Source organism: Dendrobates tinctorius, unplaced genomic scaffold (assembly GCF_039654945.1).
Source record: "Dendrobates tinctorius isolate UK_male_01 unplaced genomic scaffold, ASM3965494v1 ptg000065l, whole genome shotgun sequence".
Taxonomy (NCBI): domain Eukaryota; kingdom Metazoa; phylum Chordata; class Amphibia; order Anura; family Dendrobatidae; genus Dendrobates; species Dendrobates tinctorius.
Window position 1 is genome coordinate 4162117 of NW_027361733.1, and position 23357 is coordinate 4185473.

The 23357-nt window shown below is 43.4% G+C and overlaps 1 protein-coding gene across 1 annotated transcript in view; it reads left to right on the forward strand.

The window, feature by feature from the left end:
* PREX1 (phosphatidylinositol-3,4,5-trisphosphate dependent Rac exchange factor 1) overlaps positions 1-23357 on the forward strand; it is a 180816-nt gene that overhangs the window by 69883 nt on the left and 87576 nt on the right. Inside the window, exons 2-9 of the mRNA XM_073580534.1 lie at positions 668-739; positions 10418-10540; positions 14470-14574; positions 15194-15295; positions 16396-16557; positions 17622-17755; positions 18132-18247; positions 20873-21022. Of these exons, the coding sequence (XP_073436635.1) occupies positions 668-739; positions 10418-10540; positions 14470-14574; positions 15194-15295; positions 16396-16557; positions 17622-17755; positions 18132-18247; positions 20873-21022 (964 nt within the window). The remainder of the gene's footprint in view (positions 1-667; positions 740-10417; positions 10541-14469; positions 14575-15193; positions 15296-16395; positions 16558-17621; positions 17756-18131; positions 18248-20872; positions 21023-23357) is intronic.

Sequence of the window (23357 nt, forward strand, 5' to 3'; positions counted from 1 at the left end):
CCATTATTTTGCCATGTTTGGTCCTTCAGTTTAGGCGCATCTACTGACTTTATCATGGATCTGTCTGTGAGGTCTGGGAGCTTAATAGATCTACACCTGTTCCGACAAGCCTACAGCCTGCAATGATCCTCGGTTTACTGAACCACCGCAAGACCTGCTCTACCCTCTCCTACTGTATCCTCACCCATCCCTGTAGACTGTGAGCCCTCGCGGGCAGGGTCCCCTCTCCTCATGTACTTGTGTGTCCCTTGTCTTACACATGTTTATTATACTTGTCTATATTTCCCCTTTTCACATGTAAAGAGCCATGGAATAAATGGCGCTATATAAATGCATAATAATAATAAATACAGTGTCTCCCCTAAATGTATCCTGGGGCTTAGCAGACCTGCAGGCTATTTCAAAGTTTTGCCATTATGGTCGGAAGGGTCTACATGTCATCTGTACCTCAGCAGGTCCACAAAATCACTAGTGGATAAAGAGATTTCCCCCTGTAACTGATCTAATGCTTGTATATGAGTGACAGTATTGTTTAAAATGAGACAGCCATGTATTGGGGCCAACCTAAAATCACCCGGATCTGACTTTATAGTATGTAAATCAATCAACTCCAACTTACGGTTGGACTCTGGCATGGATTATAGTGAATATTTATTGTTCTTTCTAGGCATTTCTGCAGCGCATGCGACAGAATATCAGCGAGAAAACTGAAAGCTGCATCTCCGAGGAAAATGTTAAGGTAAGATATTGAGAGTATCGCCATTTTACCTGTATGGTTAAGGTTAAAAACAGCATGTGATTCATCAGTGGTGACAGACATTATTCCTTCATGGGTCAGTGAAGAGACACCGTCATAAGTATAAGATTGTCAAGCGACTTGAAGTGAATGTAGACCAAAACCATTTTATAAGGTCAGTGTAAACCTCCCTGCAACCCTAGGACCAATCGGCCAAATAACTCAGGGACATGAGACCACCCATGGCTGAATACATTTGTCACCCTGGGAAGAGTGGGGATCTTAGGGGCCACATCCAGGAATGCAGAGCTGACGGAGCAGAGCCATAGCACAGAAGCAGGAAATCCCGGAGGAGACTAGGAGCCAAAACCCTTCCTCCTACCTCCCGGGAAATGTCTGAGGAAGGAAAATACCGGCAGCCACATAGATGTGAAAGGACGAAAAGTGGAAGGAATTCTCTGCTGCTGCAGATAAGGGGACCACTCTTCAGACTGGTAACCTGTGACTGTCCACAACACACTCCACAATCACTACGGACGGGATGAAAAGAATGGTTCCAGGATTGGACATACATAACGCTATGCAGAACATAACCATTTGTGACAAGCATGAAATGGTGCAAATCCACATGACAGCCGGCAATGTTGCCATATTGACAATGACCCCATCATGCTAAATTGTTATTCCTAAACTGGTATTCACATAATGGCAGATGTGATAATCCAGTGCCAGTGCCGGCGATCAGAGTATGTCCACAACAGTGGTGGTGTCAGGTGACCCTAAATACCAGGGATCTAAGGGGGAGCTAAAATGCGCTATAAAACTTCTCCCCATTTCCTGTGTAGGGCACACGTATAATATTCACTCACGTATCTGTAAGAAGATGGACCGGGCCAGTCTGTGCCGTCCCGGAACCAAAGGGACTGTCACCATTGTTGCAGGGGGGAAGGCATTCAGACCTGAACCAACCTTTGCACTGGACTGAAGGGGCATGACTGAGATAAAAGGGGCTGTGCGCGGGAGCCGGGGAGACTTGGCGGGAAGACCGAGTATGCAGCAGGAGACAGTTAACTCTCTCTCTCCATGAGACGACTCCTGGATTCCATTCCTCACTGCCGTATCCTGCCGGACACCTCCTCTGACCGTGAAGGCATTGACTGCGTGCCTACACCTAACTCTTAGACAGAATTGACCGCGTGTGCCGTTCCGCAAACCAGCTTGGACGCGCGGCCTACCCTTGAACAGCGTTGTCAGTCGGAGACGACTGGGTCACATCCCGCCTCCAAAAGAGAACTCTACGTAACGCCGATGGAGTTAGACTACTCCGCTATCTGCACGTTGCTCCATCTCCACAGGACCTCACCCAAGGGAACCTGGACACAGCGCTTTTGTCAGGAGACAGTGCCTCAACTATCTTCAGGACCAAGCCAGAGACTTCACGCGTTTCCTTCGGCGCTGCTGTGAAAGCACCAGCCAGCATCGCCCTGAAAACTTCAGACTGATAAGTTTGCCAGTTACTTAGCTAACCTTATTGTTCCCCCCTCTGTTTAATGCGTTCTACCTTCACCCCCTTCATTACCAAAAACCTCCTTGCGTGGACAATCCCCTGTAATAAATCCCCTTTAACTCTTTCTGTTCATCACTGCATCCCGCGTTCCTGTGCTTTCCTACATATGGGTCATCTCTTTGTGTCCATAGTAGCCATTACCTGAACTACAAAAATGAAGCCTAACAACTCTGCTTCAAAAAACAGTATAATCAATATCTGCTTTCCCATCTGTCTCCACATAAACATCCTTGTCATCAATATGACATGGCTCTTATTTTATTCTGCTGCTCCCCTGAGTATTTTGTTTTTTGTTTTGTGTTTTTATAAAGACTAACAGTCATTTTAGTGTATGTTCATAACTTAATAGTACACATGAAAATTAGACTCTTTGTGATATATCCTATCAGAGAAATTTACTTCTTTGTCATCCTGGACTGATTCTTTATTCTCCAAAATTCTCAAATCACGGGTAATTTCTTTCTTCAGTGAATACAGATACTACTGAGACAAGAGATGACAGTTGGTGAACATAAAGGTCTATGGAGGACTGTAACTGGTTTCATGAGAACTTGCAGCAGAGTGTCTGTCTCTGCCTCTAGCTCCTCCCTCAAAAGAATTTTAAAAGCACCAACTGTCATCTCTTATCTCAGTAATTAGTGAATCTTTTTTACAGCAATAATTTGGGAATGAAAAATCAGTCCTGGAGGATGAAGAAGCAGATTTTTCTGATAAGATACAGTTAGGTCCATATATATTTGACCAGAGACAACATTTTTCTAATTTTGGTTCTAGACATTACCACAATGAATTTCAAACAAAACAATTCAGATGCAGTTGAAGTTCAGACTTTCATTTGAGGGTATTCACATTAAAATTGGATGAAGGGTTTAGGAGTTTTAGCTCCTTAACATGTGCCACCCTGTTTTTAAAGGGACCAAAAGTAATTGGACAGATTAAATAATTGTAAATAAAATGTTCATTTCTAGTACTTGGTTGAAAACCCTTTGTTGACAATGACTGCCTGAAGTCTTGAACTCATGGACATCACCAGACGCTGTGTTTCCTCCTTTTTGATTCTCTGCCAGGCCTTCACTGTGGTGGTTTTCAGTTGCTGTTTGTGGGCCTTTCTGTATGAAGTTTAGTCTTTAACAAGTGAAATGCATGCTCAATTGGGTTGAGATCAGGTGACTGACTTGGCCATTCAAGAATATTCCACTTCTTTGCTTTAATAAACTCCTGGGTTGCTTTGGCTTTATTTTTGGGTCATTGTCCATCTGTAGTATGGAACGACGACCAATCAGTTTGGCTGCATTGGCTGGACCTGAGCACACAGTATGGCTCTGAATACCTCAGAATTCATTCAGCTGCTTCTGTCCTGTGTCACATCATCAATAAACACTAGTGACCCAGTGCCACTGGCAGCCATGCATGCCCAAGCCATCACACTGCCTCCACCGTGTTTTACAGATGATGTGGTATGCTTTGGATCATGAGCTGTACCACGCCTTCGCCATACTTTTCTCTTTCCATCATTCTGGTAGAGGTTGATCTTGGTTTCATCTGTCCAAAGAATGTTCTTCCAGAACTGTGCTTCCTTTTTTAGATGTATTTTAGCAAAGTCCAGTCTAGCCTTTTTTCATTCTTGATGCTTATGAGTGGCTGGCACCGTGCAGTGAACCCTCTGTATTTACTTTCATGCAATCTTCTCTTTATGGTAGATTTGGATATTGATACGCCTACCTCCTGGAGAGTGTTGTTCACTTGGTTGGCTGTTGTGAAGGGGTTTCTCTTCACCATGGAGATTATTCTGCGATCATCCACCACTGTTGTCTTCCGTGGGTGCCCAGGTCTTTTTGCATTGATGAGTTCACCAGTGCTTGCTTTCTTTCTCTGTAGATTTTGCCACTCCTAATGTTGTAGCAATTTCTCGGATGGGTTTTTTCTGTTTTTGCAGCTTGAGGATGGCTTGTTTCACCTGCATGGAGAGCTCCTTTGAACGCATGTTTCCTTCACAGCAAAACCTTCCAGATGCAAGCACCACACCTCAAATCAACTCCAGGCCTTTTATCTGCTTAATTGAGAATGACATAACGAAGGGATTGCCCACACCTGTCCATGAAATAGCCTTGGAGTCAATTGTCCAATTACTTTTGGTCCCTTTAAAAACAGGGTGGCACATGTTAAGGAGCTGAAACTCCTAAACCCTTCATCCAATTTTAATGTGAATACCCTCAAATGAAAGCTGAAAGTCTGAACTTCAACTGCATCTGAATTTTTTTGTTTAAAATTCATTGTGGTAATGTCTAGAACCAAAATTAGAAAAATGTTGTCTCTGTCCAAATATATGTGAACCTAACTGTATATCACAAACGTTCTCAAATTCATTGATTTGTGAAATAAAAAGTAACACAGCGGTCACTCCTTAATCCCCTCTACGGTTCTAGAGATGTGGGTCCTTTTAGTGGTAACTTATATAGTCTTTACCAATGAGGCATTGAAAATAAACGAGCTTTGATCGGCTTCCAAAATTAACAACTAACGCTAGTACAATTTTCAGCTTATGTAAAATTCCATTTAGTCTCCTCATCCTCTGCCTTCATGTTCATCCTCCTCATCATGAATTTATCCTGCAGGTCCATACAATCATGTGTGACTCTTCCTCTCATTTCCAAGTGTAATCTGCTTCTTCGATTTCCAAGCACAGAACATCCCTTGCACCGAATACTTCCACCAGAGATGGTCACCTGTCATAGCCATCACTTCCTTTGCACCTCCGCTCTCTAACTCTCACATCCCCCACCACCATATCCTTCCTCAGTGTGAATAAGTTGCTTTGGCCAGGGCATGGAGGTGACTGCACCATATAACTAATAGTAATGCAGCCAGTGCCAAGGAAGTTCTTGATTTCCCAACCTCATTTTTTTTTCTCTGGGGGTTGCTCTTCTCTGCAGCACATTTCACCTGCTCTGCAAGAACAGACGACCCTGTGTCCTGTGCTGTGAATGGGGGAAGCGCAGCCTTCCACCATGCAGCCTTTATGATCAGCAGCTGAGCATTGTGTCCTCATAGAAGTCTCCCAGCTGTCTCCATCTTACTGAAGCCCCATTCAGGGCGGAGCTTTTATGGGGAATGTGACTAGAAGCCACATGAGAGGCATCAAAGGCCTCACTGTCAGCAACCCCTTCCTATGTCCCAGCTTTGAGGTTAGGAGTCTGGAGCATGTGCTGATACAGCCTGATCCTAATTAGTCCCCTTGTGACCCTGGTTGGATGCCAGGAAGAAGTGTAAATTCTTAGAGGGGCAGATATCTGTGGCCATCAGTGTCTTCAGAAAGTTTGGTTTCCTGTCATGTTTAGAGTATAGGCTCTTGGGGTCATTTGTCACATCAGCAGCCTAGAAATCCTCTTGAAATCCAATGATGTGGGAGTTCCCTATAGCTGATGGCATGAAACAAACATTCATCATTATAATCATCATCATCATCTTATATGTTTTTACATTTTTTATACAAATATATAAAGTTTATGGAAACACTCAATATTTGCAGTGTTGTCCCTTATTTTTCAAGATTTCTACCCAGGGCAGGACTGGCCATCTGGCAATTCTGGAAAATGCCAGAAGGGCCTGTCTGGTCATGGGCTGGCTTACATTGTTAACAGAATTGGTGTTCTCAAGACACCCATAGTGTTTAGAGTTGTGACAGAGCACAAAGTCGCTGACTCCGTCACTTACCTCAGCAGGCCACGGGTATCATTAGAAATATTGGACATGTAGAAAATCTTCCTTTCCTCTATCCAGGGTAATATTAGTAGTATATCCCATCTGGTTTATGGGGACGGGGACAACATGGGCTTGTGTGATTTCAAATGCCAGGGCTGAATTCCAGCCCCAGTCCATACATGCTGCTACCCTTTGCCCTGGCAGCTGATTTCAGCTTCTGGGCCAAATTCTGACTGATGGCCGCCAATCTTGTCTTACCTGTGCTTGGAGTTCATCACAATTTTTTTGTTTTTATTTGTACACCCGCTTTTTGAGGATTGGCCAATGGGGTTTATTTGTGACTTTTGCTAGGTTTTGAGTGTGTGATAATTCCTTTTCTTCTCATACTGTGGTTTAACCCCACCCTCAACTCCCCGGTGTATGCCTCTATTATGTGTGAGTATATTTGTATGTTTGGTATTTTTAGTTACCCCTGTTCATATTACCTTGTTAGTCTGGTTGGTGTATTATGGTAAACTACTACTCACCTCTTCCCTGGGTGGGGGAAGGGTACAGAGTGAGGGCGGATTCCGGCGCTAAGGCAGGGAATGTGGCCCTGGCATCTTCACCATTAGAAGTAATCCAGGGAACAGGGCGAGCTAGGGCGCCCCTAGCGTTAGGGACAGGCAAGAAGCCCCTGGTCCTGGGACGCCGGGCAACATTATGGTCTTTATTATGTGCAATTCACTATTGTGCATGTAATACATTTTGAAATATACTTTTTTGAAACCCGATGAATCTTTTATAATGACTCTGTGTGTATATCCATTTATGTGAAAAAGGTTTGCCCCCTTCCCGATTTCCTATTCTTTTACGTGTTTGTCACACTTAAGTGTTTCAGATCACCAAACAAATTTAAATATTAGAGAATGATAACACAAGTAAACAGAAAATGCAGTTTTTACATGAAGATCGTTATTATTAAGGCAAAAAGAAATCCAAACCTATAGGGCCCTGTGTGAAAAAATGATTGCCCTCCCCTTAAAACTTAAATTAACTGTGGTTTATCACATCTTTGAGAAGCTGAGTTCAAATTCTTTAGCCACCCCCATGCCTGGACACTGCCACACTTGTTCTCAATCAAGAAATCGCTTAAATAGGACATGCCTGACAAAGTGAAATAGACCAAAAAATCCTCAAAAGTTAGACATCATGCCGCGATCCAAAGAAATTTTGGAACGAATGAGAAACAAAGTAATTGAGAGCTATCAGTCGAGGAAAAGGTTATAAATCCTTTTCTAAAGCTTTGAGACTCCAGTAAACCGAGAGTCATTATCCAACATAGAACAGTGGTGAACCTTTCCAAGAGTGGTCGGCCAACCAAAATTACCTCGAGTGCAACAACGACTCATCCAAGAGGTCACAAAAGACCTCACAAGAAAATCCAAAGAAGAAAGGCTTCACTTGCCTCAGTTAAATTCAGTCTTCATGACTCCACTATAAGAAAGAGACTGTGCAAAAATGGCCTGCATATATAGGAAGGAGAGAAGTCCGGCTTTCAGGATCGCGCTGTTCCAGTCCAAAGTTCACAAGGAGTTAATCCAAGGACCAAGTAGTGATTATAACTTTCTTTTTATTCCATAAACTCTACGCGTTTCGTGTACAGTCACACTGTACACTTCCTCAGGAGCAAAAGTTACACTGGCATCACATTCCATTCTCCTTATATACTAGCTCCCCCAGGAAGTGAGGTAGATGCTCATTGCACTTAAAACAATTCACACATAACTATCAACATAATGTAAAATCACAAAAATCACTAAAATTCATCTATAAAACACAATTCTATAAAAACACACATATGTAAAACTTCACACTAGAAAAAATGTAAAACATTATAATAAAATTATGATTATGCTCAATAAAAATCTAAATTTCTTGGTAAATCATATCAATTAGCAGAACAACATTCACAAATCTCTTATATAACCGCACTTATATTTTCCTTTCAGTATTAACCCTTCATTCAACATATTATACTTTTACTTTCCTTATATTTCAGGCAGATGATCATATACTAATTAATGTATGTACTCCTATGCGGATTAGATCCTGCACAGCAGAGATTTGTGAATGTTGTTCTGCTAATTGATATGATGTACCAAGAAATTTAGATTTTTATTGAGTATAATCATAATTTTATTATAATGTTTTACATTTTTTCTAGTGTGAAGTTTTACATATGTGTGTTTTTATAGAAGTGTGTTTTATAGATGAATTTTAGTGATTTTTGTGAATTTACATTATGTTGATAGTTATGTGTGAATTTTTTTAAGTGCAATGAGCATCTACCTCACTTCCTGGGGGAGCTAGTATATAAGGAGAATGGAATGTGATGCCAGTGTAACTTTTGCTCCTGAGGAAGTGTACAGTGTGTACACGAAACGCGTAGAGTTTATGGACTAAAAAGAAAGTTATAATCACTGCTTGGTCCTTGGATTAACTCCTTGTGAACTTTGGACTGGAACAGCGCGATCCTGAAAGCCGGACTTCTCTCCTTCCTATATATGCAATTCTAGTGACCGGCTGATTGCTGCAGTTCATCGGATCCTACCCATTTGTGCTTATGGTTGTTGTGTACCACACAACTGAACCAGGTGAGTGGATCCATATCTGTGAAACGTTTATATCATTGGATAAGACCCTATTGTGCGCTTCTGTCTCCCCCTTTTTTAAAATGGCCTGCATGGTAGAGTTCCAAGACGAAAACTACTGCTGAGCAATAAGAACATAAAGGCTCATCTCAGTTGTGCCAGAAAACTTCTTGATCCCCAAGACTTTTGGGAGAATACTCTATGGACTGACGAGACAAAAGTTTAACTTTTTGGAAGGTGTAGGTCCCATTACATCTGGTTTAGAAGTAACACAGCATTTCAGAAAAGGAACATCATACCAACAGTAAAATGTGGTGGTGGTTGTGTGATGGTCTGCGGCTGTTTTGCTGCTTCAGGACCTGGAAGACTTGCTGTGGTAAATGTAAACATGAATTTTTCTGCCTACCAAAAAATCCTGATGGAGAATGTCTGGCCATCTGTTTGTGACTTCAAGCTGAAGTGCCCTTGGGTTATGCAGCAGGACAATGATCTGAAACACACCAGCATGTTAACCACTGAATTGGTTAAGAGGAAGAAAATTAAGACGTTGGAGTGGCCTAGTCAACGTCCTGACCTTAATCCAATTGAGATGCTGTGGCATGACCTTGAAACCCTCCAATGTGGCTGAATGACCATAATTCTGCAAAGGTAAGTGTGCCAAAATTCCTCCAGAGCGTTCTAAAAGACTCATTGCCAGTCGCTTGATTTCAGTTGTTGCTGCCTAAGGGTGGCCTAACCAGCTATTAGGTTTAGGGGGCAATCACTTTTTCACACAGGGCCCTATAGGTTGGGATTTCTTTTTCTCTTAATAATAAAGACCTTAATTAAAAAATGCAGTTTGTGTTCACTTGTGTTATCTTTGTCAAATATTTATATTTGTTTGGTGATCTGAGACATTTAGGCGTGACAAACATCCAAAAGAATAGTAAATCAGGATGGGGCAAAAACTTTTTCAAACAACTGTAGGTGTATATATATATGTGTGTATATATTATATGGTTTATCTTTTACCATATATGATATTAATGGTTTATTTTTTGGATATAGAATTTGTTTGTTAATGTGACATCCTCTTTATGTGCCGTGTGGGTTGCCTGTGTAATAATTTTACATCAGAAAACGGCTGCTGTCTTGATGAAGGAGGTTGCTGGGGTCAGACGCTCCTGATTCATGAAGTGGCGTGCGCCTCTTTATAAATCGGAAACATTGGAGGAGTGGTGTACACTTCTTTGTGCGCCTGGCCACAAATCTTCCTCCATCTTACCGCTGCCTCTTGTCATGAATTTGTCGTCAGACTCCTGTCACGTCCAAGCTCTGCACATATTATCGGAACTAGTACAAGAGATTGACGTGAGTACACCAAACATTTGAGTTGCACCAACATTTTGCGTCTTTTCAAAGCTTTTACACCAGAATTCTTGCATGAAAGCTTTGATGAATCGGGGCTAAGGGTGAGCCGAAACGTGTTACATTCACGTTGTTGAGAGTCAATAAATCAACTCAAATTTTAACTAAATTGAATGGTATTCTTCTTTTACTACTTATCCCCTATAATGTATGACCTCCTATAGACTGTACTGTATGTGGTATAATTACTTAGCCTCCTATGGACCAGCCTCTAGAAAAGGACATGGTCCCCTTACACACTGTCCCCTGTGGACCAACCTCTGTTATATAACTACATAGTCTCTTACAGACTGTTCCCTATATGATGTAATGTTTTATGTGGAATTTTTGTGTTTCCTGCTCTCTTCATATCATGTTTCTTTCTTTCTTCAGATTTTATTCTCCAACATGGAGGACATCCTGCAGGTTCACTGTGAGTTTCTGGCAGCACTGGAGAGTCGTCTCCAGCCGGAGCCTCATCCGCAGCACGAGCTGGGAAACATCTTCCAGCAGTTTGTGAGTATGAAACTTCTTGCCGCCTATCTGATTTATGATGTCCCTGGAATTTAAGTTAATTCGGCACTAGAAACCTAAAGAGTTGAGAAACTTGGCACTAACCACAGCAACTCTCATCACATAACTCCTCTGCATCCTTCTCTACCATACACGGGGTTACATGTGACTGCAGGAGATCAGGGTAGAATTGCTGTATGAAGCGAACGCTGGTGTGCACTTGTTTCTCTGTGCAGCTACTCTGTTGGTGGGGGTCAGAGGTGACGTCCTGGCAGCTGTGCAGGAGCATGTGTTCACCCTGCTGGATCTGTAACCATCCGGATTGTTTCTTGCTTCCTGACTCTGAAAGTTGCCAAAACTCTGCAGTATTATTGATTCCTAGATTTCTGTTTTGTTTTTTTTTTGTTTTTTTTTAGTCAAGATGGGGTGTAGAGTGTACCTTAATGAGCATAAAATGAACTTTTTTGAATTTATCAAATGGCTTGAATGAAACAAAGAGTGAAAAATTTAAAGGGATCTGAATACTTTCCGTACCCACTGTAGCTCAAATTTTGACTTGTCGGACCGGAATAAAAATTTCCACTGATCTGATCTAAATCCAGTCCTTACGTTGCTTGGCCCAAATATGTTTGTTCTTGTTTGTGGTCATCAGTAGTGGCTTCTTCGCAGCTATTTGACCATAAAGTCCTGCTTCTCAAAGGTTTCTCTTGAAGTTGATGGTGAGTTATGTCTACTACTTCATGTCTAGAGTTCACTGAAAATATATATATCAAATATCCCTTAATGTGCCAACTCGCAAGCTTTATCCGTTTGTTATTATTTCATGTCTTGTCATTTATGAGTATAGAAAATATAACGTGGCACTGCTGTGAGTGGTGCCTAAGTAGGATCCCAACCCGTGAGTAATATCAAGAGAAAACTTGGCACTCAACTTTTGATGATTATGATAATTTTAATGTAGTCCAAAATCAACAATGTTTCGGTCCCAAAGTGAACCTTCATCAAGTACCGACTGCTCAGTGGTCCACAGCAAGCGGTGGACACCGTGCTGATGAGCCTGACACACCGCCCACTGAACCACCACTGGGCTGACGCTAATACTGCCTAGGGACACAGTGAGACCATACATGAGTAAAGACTTTTCCCAATATGAGAGATTTAAACACTTTTACATTATCCTATTAGAGGACGTTTTCTCCTGAATACATCTGGCCATATTTAAGTGCCTTATGCCATCCATGAAAATTTTTTGATACCCATGGTAGTGGATGCTCATTAGATGCAATTTATACAAATGAGCAATTTGGGTCAATTTACCCACTGATCATTTAACTATACCTCTTGAAGGTGCACCCCAGTCTACACGGCTGGTTTCTATCCCAACATATTGGAGTGTGTTCACACTGAGCAGTCGGTACTTGATGAAAGTTCACTTTGGGACCGAAATGTTGTTGATTTTGGACTGTATTAAAATTTTCATAAAAATCAAAATTTGAGTGCCAAGTTTTCTCTTGATATTGTCATTTATGAGGGCTGTTATCACAGGTGCTGTGAGATTGTGGTTTCTGAGGCTGGTTGCTCTGATGAACTTATCCTCTGCAGTAGAGGTTGTTCTAAGGCCGGTTTCACATTAGCGCATTTTCTGCGCGCGCGCGGCCGGGGGTAGCTCCGCCCCCGATCCGGCTCTCTGCCCGGCGTGCCCGCCCCTTCCTTGTAGTGCCGCCTCCTAGCGGACGGCGGCGCCTGCGATCGGCGCACCCTATCTTTAGCATAGGGTGCGCCGATCGTGCGCAGGCCGTGCGCTAGTTGCGCTTTGACCTGCGCTGCGCACTTATGACGGTGCGCCGTGCGCGCCAAAATCCGAAAAGTTCGATTTTGGCGCGCACGGCGCACCGTCAAAAGTGCGCAGCGCAGGTCAAAGCGCAACTAGCGCACGGCCTGCGCACGATCGGCGCACCCTATGCTAAAGATAGGGTGCGCCGATCGCAGGCGCCGCTGTCCGCTAGGAGGCGGCGCTACAAGGAAGGGGCGGGCACGCCGGGCAGAGAGCCGGATCGGGGGCGGAGCTACCCCCGGCCGTGCGCGCGCTGAAAATGCGCTAGTGTGAAACCGGCCTTAGTCTTCCTTTCCTGGAGTTTGTAATCATGAAAGCCAGTTTGATCATAGCGATTTATAGTTATCATGGCTGCACTTGACAATACCTTCAAGGTTCTGACAATTTTCCGATTGACTTATTTTTTTTTGTCTTAAAAGTAGTGATGGACTGTTGTCTCTCTTTACTAAGTTGAGAGGTAATTGACATATTCTGGCTTAGAACAGTTGTGTAATAAGCACTGTACGGAGCTGTGAACCAACATTGCCTCTGCAGAACACCCGATGATCGCAAACATTTTCTGAAGGAAAAAAAATCCATAAATTATATCTTAACAAGACATACTTGTTCTTTGGAAGCCATTGCAGGTCATTCCTGATGAAGCTGCATGAGAAATTGCCAAGGGGGTGTAAAGCTATCATCAGAGTAAAAGAGGGGGACAGTAAGGAATCTTAGGTTTATATAGATTCTGGCTTGTTTCACACGTGTTTCCATACCCTTTGTTTCCTTGTGTATCACTCCTTGGTTTTTCTGCCTTTAGTCTGTATGTACAATGTGCACATCCCTATAAGAACAGGAAAACCCTTGTATAAACAAAACTATATACTACACAGGTATACCCTACACAAATGTGCTCTACACATACACTGTACATATATATAAATATTGTACGCTACACACATACATGCACTCCAGTGTACACCGATCTATTTCCTGTCAGATTTCCTTCTCTTGTCTTTTTCCTGTGGAAACAATGACGACAATGCCGATATGAAGAGGCCGCTCAGGCAGATTTTGCCTGACCCCCGAGATGGAGACGGAGAGGAAAACCAGTGAGTGAGGAGGTGATGTCACCTGGATGTGTCTGTCCACACATTGTCCTGCCTATGCACAGTCATCATGATGTGCGTGCTGTCACCCCTGCGTCAATGTATGTGGGTGCAAACTGATCGTGGGTGACTTCACTCATGAATACAAGCAGAAATGGCGCTGATAAGGGTGTGGAGACCACTAAGATGTAAGGATTTTATATGGGCCTGAAGCTTGAGATCACAGCTGAGATGGAGTGCCGCAAAAGAGCAGAAAGTCCCACATGAAACATGGCACAAATCTGAGATCATTAATTACTTGAGAATTCATATGATTTTGTGAAAATACGGCCGTGTGCTGTAGGGCCTTTTTTTTTAAAGGGTGTAATGTCCACTGAGCTCGCACAGCCGCAACTGCCCTTCTGGAAATTACAGGGTGCGTGGTGCCCTTTGACCACACAGTGGCCATGAGAGGGGAGTGCTGGTAGCAACAGTCAAGGAGCAGGGATGGCGACCAGCATGTAGATCACTGCAGACTAATTTCCTGGGTTCATAAAGGTGGCGCTCTGCCTCACATCCCATACGCCTGCCCTGTCATCATGGTGTCGCCCCCCCCCCCCCCCCCCCACAGAGCCAGAACAGAATAGGTCTCTGTTGTCACCTCCAATTTTTAGAACCTAATCCATGATTATTGATCACAGGACAGGCGAGTTTACTGGATCCATTGTCTGAATCGATTTTATTGTCATAATTCCCCCCTCCCCCCCCCCCAAAAAAAAAAAATAAAAAATCATCTCTGACCTCTTGACATACAAAGAAAAACACCTCGCCATTCAAATAAGCTCTGAAAAATCTTCTTTTGTCAGACTCTAACAACTTTTGTTCACCCCTTCCTCAGTGGCTCTCACTTAGGACTCCTGATGTAAAAGAGGTTAGGAGTACGGAAAGTGTTGCATAGGGGAAGGACTCCCCGTTATTTGTACCTTTCGCATATTAAACTATTTAATTTGTATTTTTTTTTTTCCTTGCAGAAGGATCGTTTCTGCGTCTACGAGGAATACTGCAGCAACCACGAGAAAGCCCTAAGGCTGCTGATGGAGCTGAACAAAGTCCCTAGTGTCCGAGCTTTCCTGCTGGTGAGTCTCACATGTCCGCACTACATTCGGGGGTCTTTCCACAATTGCTGCAACTTGTGGTCCTTCACAACATTAGTCTGCCACTTTCAATGGATGAATCTTGGACACAGGAGCTACAGGGACTACGGCTATTATTGTCAAAGCGCAGAACAGCATAACAGGGGCTTCTATTCCTTAAAATTTCCTGCGTTCTATCAGTGCCCAAGTTATTGGTTTTAGTTTATCAGCACTGATCCCGATATCATGTTATATTGCTCCATGGGTCACATAGATAAACAGCCAACAAAATAGATGCAATTTTCTTGTTTTTATAAATCCTTAGTTTTTGCTCCAGATTCAGCCATGGCTGCACCTACAACACAATAATGACCATCAACGAAGCCAACGGAATCTTCATCACCCAACCAATCAGATTGGAGATTTTGTGGAAATACACAATCTGATGGGACAACATTGATATTTTACACTGATTTTTATCAATGTCGCCACTATATATTCTACTTCGCTCTGGGTGGAGCCAATATTAAACAGAGACCTGTTTTCTAAGCCTAGGTAATGTATCCCATTAAAGAATAGAAAAATTGTGCAATCATTTCTTCTGATAATTTTGTCTCTATAGAGCTGCATGTTACTCAGTGGCCGCAAGACGACAGACATCCCCCTGGAGGGCTACCTGCTCACCCCAATACAGAGGATCTGCAAGTATCCACTGCTCCTCAAGGTAGGACTCCAAGCTACTCCTGTGTGCAGTATTGTGGAGGTTGGGGTACATATAGCCTCCTTATGATGCTTTTAAACATGCCCTAGTGTCCACAGAAGACTAAGCTTTCATAGGGTCAACCCTCCACAAAGACAGATGCAACACAATGCGTTATGTGGGGCATAACTGCCACATGGAATATGCCTTGATTATTAGACATGAGTGAGCTGTTGTCAGATGGTGGGTGGGGCTCACAATGATGTACCCACCCCCAAGGATCCTAATTATTATAGCAGACAGACTGTTGACAGACCATAAAAATTCTGGAGTAGTACTCTAGGTGGGGATGTCATGGCCAGAGCACGATTCTCGAGGCAAATTTACTGCTGAGCACCTAGAAGTCAGAAATTTGTTAAATCTCCAGTAAAGTACTGTAGAGAACTTTCTAGAATTTGGCTGGTTATACTTGTGGAATAAGAAAATACCCAGGTATCTTCCTGCCTCAATCAGATGTGGCGCTCCCCTGAAAATTGTGACTCTTCATAGTGTCAGTGACTTGGTGACATTGAGTAATCCTCCGGTACAGGATTAGGGATGTTCTTGGCTTTTATAAATAAATCACAGGAAATGAGGTTGGTTTCGGATCCCATCACAAAAAAATTCTGCTTTTTTAATTCCTGTTTCTACTGCAGCTCGGCGGCCGCTCAGCTGTGTTTATCAGCGCTGATACTTCAATCTGTTACACGCAGGAAATATTCAGCACGTTCTGCGCCAAATATTAATTTAAGGCAAACAAACACAGGTGGTGAGGAGTCATTGGGAATCCTGGTAGTCAGTACTCTAGTCACATCCAGAGCTGCCGTCGCACTTATTCCACTTACCCCTGCCATTTAACCCCCTCAATTCAAGGCACTTTGATATCGTGACTGCTGCACCTCCGTGTTGTCCAGGTATCTCCCCTCTGGGCAAAGAATGTTCTGGCTTTTTTGGTTAGGAATGAGGGGAAACATATGATGAGCTCTGCATCGTTGTCTGTCACTAGCTTTTGCTTAACAATGGAAAAAGACACAATGAACTTTGAAGGGAGAGGAAATTATTTACAGTGTATTTATTTAATAAAGGAACTGGGAAAAAGAACCCCAGCAAAACACCCGGACCATCAGCCAGTACATAGTGCCCTGCAAGTAATGAAAACTGTGTGTACCAACATCAATGAAACCAAGAGGCAGATGGAGAAGCTTGAGGCCCTGGAGCAATTACAGTCCCACATAGAAGGATGGGAGGTCTGTAATATATACATAAGGTGGGAAAAGTGGTACTGTGCACCGTACACAAATACAGAGCAAAAGGTACTTTGCAGTGATACTGAACAGAAGCTGATTCCAAGAATTACACCCATCATATAGGACAAGTGGTACTGTGCGGTGTTGATAGATACAAGATAATAGTAGATATTGAGAAATACACCCAATATAGATGACAAGAGAAGTGGTACTGTGCAGTGTAAATATAGAGAATAAGGGCACATACTGAAAAATACACCCTGCATAGAGTTTAGGAGAAGTGGTCCTGTGCAGTATAATATACACAGGATAATACAGATATTGAGAATTAGCCCCAGTATACAGGACAGAAGAAGTGGTACTGTGCAGTCTATATATACAGAATACTGATAATTACACCTAGTATACAGGACAGGAGAAGTGGTACTGTGCAGTGGATTTATACAGGATAATACAAATACTGAGAATCACATCCAGTATACAGGACAGGAGAAGTGGTACTGTGCAGTGTATATATACAGGATAATACAGATACTGAGAATTACACCCAGTATATAGGACTGGAGAAGTGGTACTGTGCAGTGTATATATACAGGATAATACTGATAATTGCACCAGTATACAGGATAGGAGAAGTGGTACTGTGCAGTGTATATATACAGGATAATACAGATACTGAGAATTACACCCAGTATACAGGACAGGAGAAGTGGTACTGTGCAGTGTATATATACAGGATAATACTGATAATTGCACCAGTATACAGGACAGGAGAAGTGGTACTGTGCAGTGTATATATACAGGATAATACAGATACTGAGAATTACACCCAGTATGCAGGGCAGGAGAAGTGGTACTGTGCAGTGTATATATACAGAATAATACAGATACTGAGATTTACGCCCAGTATACAGGACAGGAGAGGTAGTACTGTGCAATGTATACATACATCAGTTTTTTCTCTTTCCTTTCCATCTTTTATTTTCCATTGCAGTGTCATTAGTAGATAATGATGTGACATGTTTATATTGAATGAAATATAGACATTTTTTTTCTGGGTATAGGGCTCAAACCTTACAGACATCTGTACTCAGCTGCTCCTTCAGGGGACACTGCTCAAGATATCAGCTGGAAATATCCAGGAACGTATGTTCTTCCTGTTTGACAACCTGTTGGTTTATTGCAAGAGAAAATCCAGGTGAGAAATGGTTAAAGTTGATAATCTCTAAAGCTCCCCTTATACAGAAATCTCTTCCCCAATTCCTCATAAGAACTCTTGACCGGTTTATATTAAGCATGTACATTAACGGTAGCCCCTGATCTGCTGCGAGCAGATAGTCGGATCCCCCTCTCCGTTGCAAAACTCAGAGGGTTCAATCAACTTTGACTAATATTTATGGCCAATTTGACAGTCACCATTGTAACAGATCTTCAGTTGTGTGATGTGCTGACTCCGTTTTTCTCTTGTAACTTTGTCCAGACATTTCCCTTTTTAAATGATATGTGGGGCGTCTGTACATTTTTGTCTTACTTAATTTTGTGCTATCTTTCATTCATGATCTATTTCCTTCCAGGGTTGCGGGAAAAAAATCCACAAAGAGAACCAAATCAATCAACGGCTCATTATACATCTTCCGAGGGAGGATCAATACAGAGGTCATGGAGGTGGAAAATGTAGAGGATGGAACAGGTAGGGGCAATTAACAGGATCAGCTTATAAAATGTCTTGTGCTCCTGGTGTTTGGTCCCAGAATCCCATATGTCCAGTCATTATACTCGAGGGCAAAAGATCTCTGTCTTTTCAATGGCTTTGGGGCTAATGGCATTGACTCTTGTTCTCCAGGATTACTGTGGGATCAAGGGTGGCTGTATTCTGGGAGATGGACAGCACGGCTTGCAATTGAGGTCTCCTCTGCTTACCGGGATTCTGTTCGCAATTTAACTCTTTACATTGGCATTTCACACGCCATTCTTAAAGTCCATTACTATGTAGTAAAGTGAGCCAAAGCTTCATAAGGGCACACTCCTCCTAATAAGTTTGTTGTATTTTTGGATATTTGTACACCAGAAAGTAACATGTAACCCTGCATTGATCAGATGTAGATTTGTGCTAAAATTGATGCCAATTTCTGATAAATTATAGTAGATTTGACATAACTTTGGCTAAACTCTATCCTCTTCCCTCTTGAAATGTGGCAAGAGGGGTAAAACGTTACTGTCACGTGTACCTGTCCTGTGTGACACGACCCGCAGGTCGGTAACTGAAACAACAAGACAAAAGGGGGACACCAGGGAAACCGTTACAACGGTGGGCCCTGCAATAGGGAACGGGAACGTGTAGACCTCCTGCACTCCCCTGAGGCAGTGTCCATGAACACTCCTAAAGTTCCCTATACAGGCTCTGGTATTCTGTCGCCGAGCAGGATACCTGAATCCCTCACTATCCCTGCACCTACAGTATCCCTTGCTAGGGAACTGGACAGTGCGGACACTGGTCCTACCGCTGCACTAATAAACATGAAGGAAAAAGGAGAAAACACCAAAACACTTATCTTTCTCTGCTGCAGTCACCAGGCAGCAGAGTGAAGCACTAGATCAGCTTTCAGCAGTGGCTCGACACCTCAGAGCCAGCTTCTACTTTCACCATCTTTCTCTGCTGCTGTCACCGGGCAGCAGAGTTCATCACCAGATTAACTTTCAGCAGGGGCTCAACACCTCAGAGCCAGCTGCTACCTTCACCATCTTTCTCTGCTGCAGACACCAGGCAGGCAGAGTTCAGCACCAGTTTCAGCAGTGGCTAAACACCTCAGAGCCAGCTGCTCATTTCACCAGGTTTCAGCAGTGGCTCCACACCTCATAGCCAGCTGCTCACTTCACCATGGTTGGAATCCAAAAAGGACCTGCTATTACCAACACCTGCTGATACACATTGTGACCTTATATAGGAAAAGGGAGTGTTCTCATCAGCAGGGAAACCAACAGACATGCAATAACACCTATGGCCACCGAGGGCAAAAACCCATATTAAGCTCCCCGGCCTGAAAGGAAAAAAAAAAGGTTTAAACGAGGGAATCCCGAATCTGGCACAGATCCAAGAATTGGACTGTGACAGTTGCAAAGTTAGCACAAAATTGTTGTGCAGTATATGCAACTTTTGTACGTTAAAATACTGCCGAAATGACCATGATAAATTTCCACCTTTTAAAATGATTTAATCAAGTGTTAATGTCGAGAGAGTGTAATTTGTACAGCTTTGTCATCATCATCATCGTTGTCGTCATCACCATCGTTGTTGTCATCGTCATTCTCCCCGTCTTTTATTGGACCAATGACACAGTCCTGGAGAAGATAAAACATGATATGTGATGTCTGAGCTCTGCTGGGGTGGGTGGCTTTTGGCAGAGGTTAAGGTGCTATTAGTGGAGGCCATGCAGGTGATTTATAAGTTGTTAAAGTTGTGTTAATGGCTAAGGTACTTCCAGTTGTCTGTTTCTTAGCAGAGATAATAGTGTTAGTTGATATTTAGCAAAGGTTGAGGAATCATCTGTTGGTCATGTTTTGGCACAGACTGAGATGACATCTGCGGGTCATTTCTTGGCATGGGTTGTGGTGCCATCTCTTGGTCATTTTTTGGGGTATCTGCTCTTATATATATGTATCTACAGATTCAACTGAGTTTGCTGCATCCTCATGTATCTTCATAGTTATATAACTGGAGAATAGCATCTGCTTGTGTGGAAATGCCGAGAAACATCACATTAGGTTTTATGTATACATAACCCCATATATTGACTTCATATCATAGGTCCTGACTCCCATCCACATGGCAATTGTTTGGGAGCTTACACATCTCAAACTCTGGATTGTTACCAGAGAAAATTTGGTTTCTTTACAATAGTGGCTGTTTGGAGGCAGGACAGAGTAAATACACACTCTTTTTCTTAGCTCCACCCCTGAAGATCCAGTTTCTGGTACATTTTATTACATGATGTAGAGCGACTCCTTCATCCAGTATAATTCTGAATTTTCTGGGCATGAATATACTAAAATTGATTACGCAATAGAAACTGTTGGAAAAGGAACATGAGTATGACGATAGTATTAGTTGGTAGTCATACTGAGGTTATGTTTTCACTGGTGTGGGTACAAATGGTCAAAGTCATTATTTCACCAGGCCAAAGTCTTGCTGACCCCATATCTTATGATCTGCAGTTCTGTAAGCACAGCACCTCCAGGTGGTTTGCAGGGAGGATGCAGCAGAGGCCTTTTTGAACACCATGTTGCATTGGTTTTGATATTCTTATCTTCCCGGCAGCTGATTATCACAGTAATGGTTACACCGTCACCAACGGCTGGAAGATCCATAATACGGCCAAAAACAAGTGGTTTGTCTGCATGGCAAAGACCCCTGAGGACAAGCAGAAATGGATGGATGCCGTCCTGAAAGAGCGGGAGCAGCGGGAAAGTGAGTATATCCTGTAGATGAGTGCATAAGATCAGGTTGACATCAATTTGGTGCCTACAACCATAATAGAATCATATGATTGGTGCCTGCGGCCATAATAGACTATTCCTCCCTACCGTTTCATTACCATAGATTCGCGATTATCACCACGTTAGTCATGGGGAGATGCACTTGAGGTTATTGCGCTATGTATGTGGTCCCTGGGTTATTCCTTACCAGGGGCCCATAGTAGTGATTCAGTGCTGGCAACTCATTAAAATCCTGAAGATAGTGGAGCACAGCTGTACATAGCGAGGAGGGTGGCTTTGGCATATCTCCCTCTGGAAAGTTCCAAGTGGTATATTCCTGCGGAGTCAGCGTTCTATGCAGAAGCTCCCGATCCATCGCTTTAACCATAATCCCTAATGTTTATTGATTGATGTTGATACATAATTAATGTCGTGATAGAAAGAGAAATGAACAAGCATTGTAATGTCCCCAGCTCCACTTCACGGTATCGTCTGCAGCTTGTTACCTTGTCTCCTGTGGAACAAGCTGAAGAAGGTTACATAATCCATTAACAGAAATGTCAATTCACCTGCTGTGGAGAATTGAGCTTGAGAAGTGTTCAGACCGAAGAAGAAACATGTGGCGTGTGCAGCGTGGTGACACAACACTTGGATTGTGTGCAGAGCAGTGACTGAGCATGTGCAAAGTGAGGACAAAACGTGCAGTGTGTGTAGAGTGTGAACGGAGCATGTGTGGTGTGCACACAGCTGGGACGGATCATAGAGGATACAGAACAGGGACTAGACATGTGGATGTGTACAGAGTTCGGGTGTATATAGAGTCCGTGTGGAGCATGTGTGGTGTGCACAGAGCTGGGACACGTCATAGAGGATACAGAGCAGGGACTAGACATGTGGATGTGTACAGAGTCCGTGTGGAGCATGTGTGGTGTGCACAGAGCTGGGACGGATCATAGAGGATACAGAACAGGGACTAGACATGTGGATGTGTACAGAGTCTGTGTGGAGCATGTGTGGTGTGCACAGAGCTGGGACGGATCAAAGAGGATACAGAGCAGGGACTAGACATGTGGATGTGTACAGAGTTCGGGTGGAGCATGTGTGGTGTGCACAGAGCTGGGAAGCATCATAGAGGATACAGAGCAGGGACTAGACATGTGGATGTGTACAGAGTTCAGGTGTATATAGAGTCCGTGTGGAGCATGTGTGGTGTGCACAGAGCTGGGACACGTCATAGAGGATACAGAGCAGGGACTAGACATGTGGATGTGTACAGAGTCCGTGTGGAGCATGTGTGGTGTGCACAGAGCTGGGAAGCATCATAGAGGATACAGAGCAGGGACTAGACATGTGGATGTGTACAGAGTTCGGGTGTATATAGAGTCCGTGTGGAGCATGTGTGGTGTGCACAGAGCTGGGACACGTCATAGAGGATACAGAGCAGGGACTAGACATGTGGATGTGTACAGAGTCCGTGTGGAGCATGTGTGGTGTGCACAGAGCTGGGACGGATCATAGAGGATACAGAACAGGGACTAGACATGTGGATGTGTACAGAGTCAGTGTGGAGCATGTGTGGTGTGCACAGAGCTGGGACGGATCAAAGAGGATACAGAGCAGGGACTAGACATGTGGATGTGTACAGAGTTCGGGTGGAGCATGTGTGGTGTGCACAGAGCTGGGAAGCATCATAGAGGATACAGAGCAGGGACTAGACATGTGGATGTGTACAGAGTTCAGGTGTATATAGAGTCCGTGTGGAGCATGTGTGGTGTGCACAGAGCTGGGACACGTCATAGAGGATACAGAGCAGGGACTAGACATGTGGATGTGTACAGAGTCCGTGTGGAGCATGTGTGGTGTGCACAGAGCTGGGAAGCATCATAGAGGATACAGAGCAGGGACTAGACATGTGGATGTGTACAGAGTTCGGGTGTATATAGAGTCCGTGTAGAGCATGTGTGGTGTGCACAGAGCTGGGACACGTCATAGAGGTTACAGAACAGGGACTAGACATGTGGATGTGTGCAGAGTCCGTGTGGAGCATGTGTGGTGTGCACAGAGCTAGGAAGCATCATAAAGGATACGGAGCAGGGACTAGACATGTGGATTTATATAGAGTCCGTGTGGAGCATGTGTGGTGTGCACAGAGCTAGGAAGCATCATAAAGGATACGGAGCAGGGACTAGACATGTGGATGTATATAGAGTCCGTGTGGAGCATGTGTGGTGTGCACAGAGCTGGGACACGTCATAGAGGATACAGAGCAGGGACTAGACATGTGGATGTGTACAAAGTCCGTGTGGAGCATGTGTGGTGTGCACAGA